The following is an 8204-nucleotide window of genomic DNA, read 5'->3' on the forward strand; positions in this document are numbered from 1 at the left end:
GACGTATTGCTGGGTTGAATAAAGATCATAACTAAAGTTGATATTTAAGAACTGAAACAAGATTCATTTAAAGATTATTCAAAAGTTTTTTCTTTAGTTCAAAATGTATTGGCCATTAAAGCAAAGGAATTGCTCGCAGATTTGTTTGTATATGTGCTGTGTTACCTGTGAACTCCATTACTTTTAGAGATTCTATATTAGGAAAGAAAGACTGACACACTATGCTTCATTTCAGGATTAGATTATGTTGTTCCAAAAACAGGCTTCTACTGCAAACTCTGCTGTCTCTTCTACACAAACGAGGAGACAGCGAAGCAGACTCATTGTGGTACCATTGAACATTACCAGAGACTTAAGGTAAGCTTTTTTTATTAGCTATCCTTTGGAACGTATCCCTTTCCAAGAAAAAGTCTTCTGTTTGGCAGTAGTATTAACAACAATAAACATTAACGTAGAATATTGACCAGTTTATGTTCTCAGTAGTGCAGTTTAGCAAGGAGTAACATTTAGTCGTCTCAGAATGTGAAATATTCCTAGACTCTCCCACTAGTGGAAACATCCACTCGATCCCAGCCTTTCACTATTCTGTATGTTTCAATGAGCCCCCCCCCCCCCCTCATTCGTCTAAACTCCAGCGGGTACAGCGACAAATGCTCATCATAGGTTAACCTAAGGTAGACACAAAATGCTGGGGTAACTCAGCGGGTCAGGCAGCATCTCTGGAGAGAAGGAATGGGTGACATTTTGGGTCGAGACCCTTCTTCAGACTGATGTCTTTCCTACTCATAAGTTAACTTACTCATTCCTGGGATCATTCTTGTAAACCTCCTCTGGACTCTCTCCAGAGCCAGCACATCCTGCCTCAGATCTGGTGCCCAAAATTGCTCACAATGTTCCAAATGCGGCCTTACCAGAGCCTTATAGAGCCTCAGCATTACATCCCTGTTTATATATGCAAGCCCTCTTGAAATAAATGCTAGCATTGAGTTTGCTTTCTTTACTACTGATTCGACTTGCAGATTAACTTTTTGGGAATCCTGCACCAGCACTCCCAAGTCCCTTTGCACCTCCGATTTCTGGATTCTCTCCCCATTTAGAAAATAGTCTACGCCTTTATTCCGATTACCAAAATGCATGACTCCACATTTTGGTACACTATATTCCATCTGCCACTTCTCTGCCCCTTCTCTGCCCACTCTCCCAACCTGTCCAAGTCCTTCTGCACAGTCCCTGCTTTCTCTAAACTGCCTGCCCCTCCACCTATTTTCGTATAATCCGCAAACTTGGCCACAAAGCCTCCAATCTCCTCATCCACGTCATTGATACACAACGTGAAGAGTAGCGGCCCCAGCACCAACCCCTGCAGAACTCCGCTAGTCACTGGCAGCCAACCTTAAAAAGCCCCGTTTATCACCAACCCCTGCAGAACTCCGCTAGTCACTGGCAGCCAACCTTAAAAAGCCCCGTTTATTGCCACTCTTTGTCTTCTGCCATTCAGCCAACCTGCTATCCATGCTAGTATCTATCTGCCCTTTGATATTGTGGGCTCTCATCTTCCTTAGCAGCCACAAGGTGTGGCACCTTATCAAAGGCTTTCTGAAAATCTAAGTTAATACCATCTACCGATTCTCCATTGTCTGTCCTGCTATTTACTTCTTCAAAGACTCCCAACAAATTTGTCAAGCAAGAGCTTCCCTTCACAAAGCCATGCTGACTTTGGCCTATTTTATCATGAACGTCTAACCTCATCCTTTATAACGGACTCTAAAATCTTACCAACCACTGAAGTCAGACTAACCGGCCTATAGTTCCCACTATTCTGCTTTGCTCCCTTCTTGTGCAGCGGGGTAATATTGGCAATTTTCCAATCATCTGGGACCTCTCTTTTCTCTAGTGATTCTTGAAATATCACTGTCAATACCTCCACAATCTCTAAAGCCACCTCTTTCAGAACCCTAGGGTGCAGTCCATCTGGCCCAGGTGATTTATCCACCTTCAGTCCTTTCAGCTTCCCAAGCACCTTCTCCCTAGTAATAGCCACTCCACTGATTTCTCTCTTGAATTTCAGGCATATTGCTGGTGTCTTCCACTGTGAAGACTGATGCAAAAAAGTTATTCAACTCCTCTGCCATTTTTTTTCCCCCTATTATCACTTCTCCTGCATCATTCTCCAACATCATCAACATCCACTTTTGCCTGTTTCTTACTCTTTATATAACTGAAGAAACTCTTGGTATCCTCTTTTATATTATTGGCTAGCTTACCTTCGTATTTCATCTTTTCTCCCTGTATTGCATTTTTAGTTATCTTCTGTTGTTCTTTAAAAGCTTCCAAACCCTCTGGCTTCCCAATAATCTTTGCTGTGTTATATGCCTTCTCTTTTAGTTTTAGACTGTCCTTGACTTCCCTTGTCCCATGGTCACTTTCTCCCCCTGAACCTTTCTTCTTCTTTTGGATTATTCCAAGATATTCCTGCCATTGCTGTTCCACCTTCACCTCTGCTGGGGTCCCTTTCTAGTCAACGTTGGCCAGCTCCTCCCTCATGCCTCTTTGCTCAGCTGCAAACCGACACATCCAATTTCACCTTCTCCCTCTCAGATTGCAGATTAAAACTTATCATGTTGTGGTTGCTACCTCCTAATGGTTCCTTTACCTTGAGTTCCCTTATCATACCTGGTTCATTACACAACACTAAATCCAGAATTACCTTCACTGGTAGGCTCCACTACAAGCTGCTCTAAGAATCCATCTCGGAGGCACTCTATAAATTCCCTTTCTTGGGGTCCAGTACCAACCTGATTTTCCCAGTCTACCTGCTTATTGAAATCTCCCATGACCACCGTAGCATTGCCTTTTTTACATGCCAATTTTATCTCTTGATGCAACTTGTACCCTCTATCCTGGCTACTGTTTGGGGGCCTGAAAATAACTCGAATTTAGTCTTTTTACCTGTATAATTTCTCGGCTCTATCCACAATGACTACATCTTCTAATCCTTTATCACCCCTCGCTGAGGACTGAATTTCATTCCTAACCAACAGAGCTACCCCACCCCCTCTGCCCACCTTTCTGTCTTTTCGATAGGACGTAAAACCCTGAATATTCAGCTCCCAGCTTCGATCCTCTTGCAGCCATTTCTCCATAATGCCTACATCACACCTGCCAATTTCCAACTGTTACAAGCTCATCCACTTTGTTCCTTGTGCTGCCCGCACTCAAATATAATTCCTTCAATTCGGTGTTGACCATCCCACCTCACACAACCATCCCGATTTTACTCGACATTACTCCCTTTTTAGAATTTCGGTCCTGTTATGTCTGGAGACTTCCGTGACCTTTCCTGCACTCTTTCCCATTAACTCCAGGCATATGCTTCCATGTTGTTGACCCCCCCCCCACTATTTAATTTAAACCCACCTGTGTAGCACAAGCAAACCTGTCTGCCAGAATGTTGGTCCCCCTCCAGTTTTGAACAGGTCACCCCTGCCCCAGATCAGATCCCAATGGTCGAGAAAACTAAATCCCTGTCCCCTGCACCAACTCCTCAGCCACACATTCAGCTCCCCATCTCTCTGTTCCTACCCTCACTAGCATGAGGTACTGGAAGCAAACCAGAGATAACTACCCTGGAGGTTCTGTGTTTCAGCCTCCTACCTAGTTCTCTCTACTGGAGTTGCAGAACTTCCTTCCTATGTCGTTTGTGTCTACATGCACAACTACTTCCGTCAGACATCTTGGACCCAGGCACCAGGGAGGCAACACACCATCCTTGAGTCTCGCCTGTTGCCGCAGAATCACCTGTCTGCATCTCTGACTATGGAGTCACCCACCACTATGGCTCTCCACTGGACTGCATGATTGGACCACTCCCTGAAAGAGTGAAGAATGAAAGGCTCCATGTTTGGTTTGTGTGAGGACAGTAGCTTCCTTCTGGGTTGTGAATTTCTTTTACTCACATTTTATGCAATATCCTTCGATCGTCACTGATTACTGCACCGTTCAACTACTAATGCATCATTCAGATTTTTTTGTAAAATCTCATCCATGGAATTGCTTTTGAAGTGCACCGATAGTGGGGCAAATATAGCATAGCCAGCATGTTTTATGTTATCGACACATTTTCTTTGTTTTTATGGAATCTTGGGATTCAACTTAGAAACATTGAAAACAGGAGTAGGCCATTTGGCCCTTCGAGCCAGCATCACCATTCAATATGATCATGGCTGATCATCCACAATCAGTACCCCGTTGCTCCTTTTTCCCCATATCCCTTGATTCCGTTAGCCCTAAGAGCTAAATTTAACTCTCTTGAAAACACCCAGTGAATTGGCCTCCACTGCCTTCTGTGGCAGAGAATTCCACAGATTCACAACTTTCTGGGTGAAAAGGTTTTTCCTCATCTCAGTCCTAAATGGCCTACCCCTTATTCTTAAACTGTGGCCCCTGGTTCTGGAACATAATCCTCATGTCCCTGACTTTGTTGTTGTAGAGTCGGCTTGAGTTTGGTACCTGTCCGAGAGGATAGTGTAAGAAAATAACTGCAGATGCTGGTACAAAACGAAGGTATTTATTCACAAAATGCAGGAGCAGGTTAGGCAGCATCTCAGGAGAGAAGGAATGGGTGACGTTACGGGTCGAGACACTTCTTCAAACTGATGTCAGGGGAGCGGGACAAAGAAAGGATATAGGTGGAGACAGGAAGATGGAGAGAGAACTGGGAAGGGGGAGGGGAAGAGTAGGACAGAGGAACTATCTAAAGTTGGAGAAGTCAATGTTCATACCGCTGGGCTGTAAGCTGCCCAATCGTAATATGAGGTACTGTTCCTCCAATTTCCGGTGGGCCTCACTATGGCACTGGAGGAGGCCCATGACAGAAAGGTCAGATCTGTCCGAGAGGATAGATCTTTTGTGGCAAAGACCACTTTGCTGTTTAACACTTGTTATTTTGCATTTTTACAGAAAGTACTGGACAAGCAAGCTGTGGAGTACTGGAAAGAAAAGCAGCAGCAAATCATTCAGAGTGACTGAACAAGTGGCTACTGCCCAGTGAGAGCATATTTCCAGTATTACTGAAGATTTTAACCTTTTAATAATTTGGAACGGGAAAATTTTACATGAGTCTTGTGTTCCAATGTTCAAAAACTTAGGGCTGCAAAAACATTTTGAAACATTAACAATATGTCACAACTTTTCATATTCATTTTTGGTATTGGTTTTAAAGCCATAAAATGTGTCCCCACTTGCAGCGGTTGATGCCTAATCTGACGTCCAGTTACCAGTGGCTCTTTCTGATCTTTCATTAAAACCCCAAATATTAACTGTAAATTCTGTTTCTCATTGGTACCTATATTTTCAAACTTGCACACTCAGTAGTAGAAATGTGGAGGTTCAAAATCGTTTTGAAGAGTGGGCATTGCATCTTCACAAAAATAGCCCAGTGCTTCAAAAACTTGTAGCATGCAATATTGGTTCTGTTTAAACACCTAAAATTTGTTTGTGAGAGATGAACTTTTTATCACTCATCACTGCCATGTTTTTTCAGATTAATTGATAACATTGTAACTGATAGTGATGGGGTGAATATTCTTCGGAAAGAAATCCATTTTAAGAAGTGAAATGGTAATAAATGTAAGGTTAAATGAAAATTGATCACATCCATCAGTGTTCCTTGCTAGTTAAAATTACAGTTGTAGTTCTGTTATGTTTACAACCATAAATGGGGATTTGGTAATCTGGGTTTGTAACACATTGGACCAACACTAATATCCATCCATCTCAAGCCAAACTAAGTACACTTTTTTAGAAGTTTCCTTAAGTATGTGGAAAAATGCACCACATACTCTGTTTTCATAAGATACTCCTTTATTTATACATTTATTCAGTCTCATATAAATAGGAAATATTGTCACCTGTAAACATAAGCCATCATAGACACAGACCTTGAAAATGACCTTGACAAGAAACTGACTGTCTAAATATACAAAGTGCATTTGAATTTGATCTCACCACTTTCCCAACATAAATTACCATGAAGTGTTGTGTAAATTGAATTTTCTCCCCAAAAGATTAGTTATTCTGTGTAAGCAATCAACCAGTTTAGTTTTGTAAGCATGTTGAAAAACCACATTAAATTCTTCTTGTGATATTGTAAACTAAACTAAAAATTTGCAATGAGCATTTTCCAGATATCACTTGTATGATTTTGTTTATATCAGAAAATGTAAACTCTTACTGACTGACCACTGTCACATGCAGTGTCATTAGGACCAAGTTGTTTAGTTAACGTTATGGTTAGATGTTATGGAAATAACTATGATTGTTAAGATTTTAATTGCAGAATTAGTTTCTTTTTAATATTACTGTTTTATTAATTTTAAACTGTAACTTGAGGCACTGTAGTCCCTGTCAACCTGTCAAGTCCGAAATTGACATAAGGAAGGTTCAACAAATCTGAATGACCAACCAACTAATTCTCAATGCAAGAATAAAAAAAATGTATCTTGAAAGTCCCCAACAATGTTGTTTATATTTTTAGACTATTGTAGACTTGGGATATTGTTAACAACATTTATCGTGCTGTCACTCCATTTCACTGCCCAACATTTTCTACTTTATTCAAATATACTGGGGGAAATATTTAAGAGCTCAGTGAAGTCAGGACATTTATACAACATAATGGCTCTCGGGAGTTTAAATATTTGCATCATACCTGCATGAAAACACCAAGTCTGGAATGGAATGGCGGGGTTTCTTGGAGTTTATTCCCGCTGCTGTCTTTGCTCCATCCATTTTGAGCCATTATTAGCTTTCAAATGGATAATTAAGAGGCAAGAATTGCAAGTGCTGCTTCGATCTTGCATAGTAACAATAGAGTGTAACCGTACTTTAGATATTTGTGTAAATTATGCATCAGTGCGGTCATGCATGCATGCATGGACTCAAAGGTCTTCACATATTTTAAGGCGATTCGAGATATTTTTTACATCAATAAAGAAATAGTATTCCATGAAAATCCACAGCTCAATTTTCACAGAATTGGACTATTAAAAAAATGCATTTAAAATATATATATTTCATTAATAGTACATTTTCTAAATATCAATATGGAGTATTTAGAAAGTCCAATATAAAAAAACAGATATTTTACTGCCTATATGAAACATATACAATGGCAAAATGGACATTTCAAAGAATTGATCCAAAAGCAATGGGTTATAGTGTTCTGCAACTGGTATCAAGGATAAGGTGAGGGCTTTCTGTCTTGCTGAATATACACATGAAGTGGCTTGTTATTTTACGTTTTCCTCAGTCAAAATTAGATCTTTGTCTTCATCTGCATTTAACTCAAATTCTTGCTTATGTGTTTCTTAAAGCAAGCATGCTTGTCTTCTAGAACTAAGAGTGTACCTAGTAGACCTCTGAGATGGTATTGGTATTTAAAGTATTCAGATATATTAAATCATTGCCCATTATAACTGTGATGTATTCTTGTTTAAATCTGTGGTCCAAATATCGTTTTGTATTCAAACTGTTTAAGCATAGTTCCTTAATTTTGATCTATAATGAATCAAATACAAAACAATGAAGCTTTGATAGATCACTTGCCTTCCAAACAGGGGTTTGGAATTAGTGTGGAGGATTGTGATGCCTATCACTCGCTTGAGGGAGAAAGTTCCCAGTTCAATGTACCTTCCAAGTAGAAAATAGCTGAAGTAGATGCTGCAATAAGCAGCTTGGACAGCAAGTTACTCATTATAAAATGGGTAGTGAAAGATGTAGACTGGCTTCCTTACATTTCACATTTGACTTAGTGTTGTTTAAAATTGTTTGCTTTAAAACCATTTCTAACCTTGATGTGTCCAGGAACAGTTGTAAAACATGTTTTAAATGGAAAAAATGTGAAATTGTTGGTTTATTTTGTTTGTTTAAAATTGTTCTGTTGAAAAGGTTGGCTAGAATGGAGAATCTGTTATACCTGAACACTAAACAATAAAAACTTTTATATTGTTATTGGTGGAAGATGTTGTTAAAAGAATCAAGTCTTTGAATTAGAAACATAGAAAATAGGCGCAGGAGTAGGCCATTCAAGCCAGCACCACCATTCAATATGGTCATGGCTGATCATCCAAAATCAGTAACCCGTTCCTGTTTTCTCCCCATATCCCTTGATTCCATTAGCCCCAAGAGCTAAATCTAACACTCTC

At 40.1% G+C, this 8204-nt stretch overlaps 1 protein-coding gene across 4 annotated transcripts in view; it reads left to right on the top strand.

Annotated features, from left to right (window-relative positions):
- Nucleotides 1-8000, top strand: part of LOC144599985 (matrin-3-like) — a 52532-nt gene extending 44532 nt beyond the window's left edge. For all 4 annotated transcript variants that reach the window (XM_078411280.1, XM_078411277.1, XM_078411279.1 and 1 more), the window contains 2 exons: nucleotides 236-357; nucleotides 4960-8000. In XM_078411280.1, coding sequence (XP_078267406.1) covers nucleotides 236-357; nucleotides 4960-5028 — 191 coding nt within the window. In that variant the 3' untranslated portion in view covers nucleotides 5029-8000. The remainder of the gene's footprint in view (nucleotides 1-235; nucleotides 358-4959) is intronic.
- The last annotated feature ends 204 nt before the right edge of the window (nucleotides 8001-8204 follow it).

The sequence above is a fragment of the Rhinoraja longicauda genome, chromosome 14 (genome assembly GCF_053455715.1).
Source record: "Rhinoraja longicauda isolate Sanriku21f chromosome 14, sRhiLon1.1, whole genome shotgun sequence".
Taxonomy (NCBI): domain Eukaryota; kingdom Metazoa; phylum Chordata; class Chondrichthyes; order Rajiformes; family Arhynchobatidae; genus Rhinoraja; species Rhinoraja longicauda.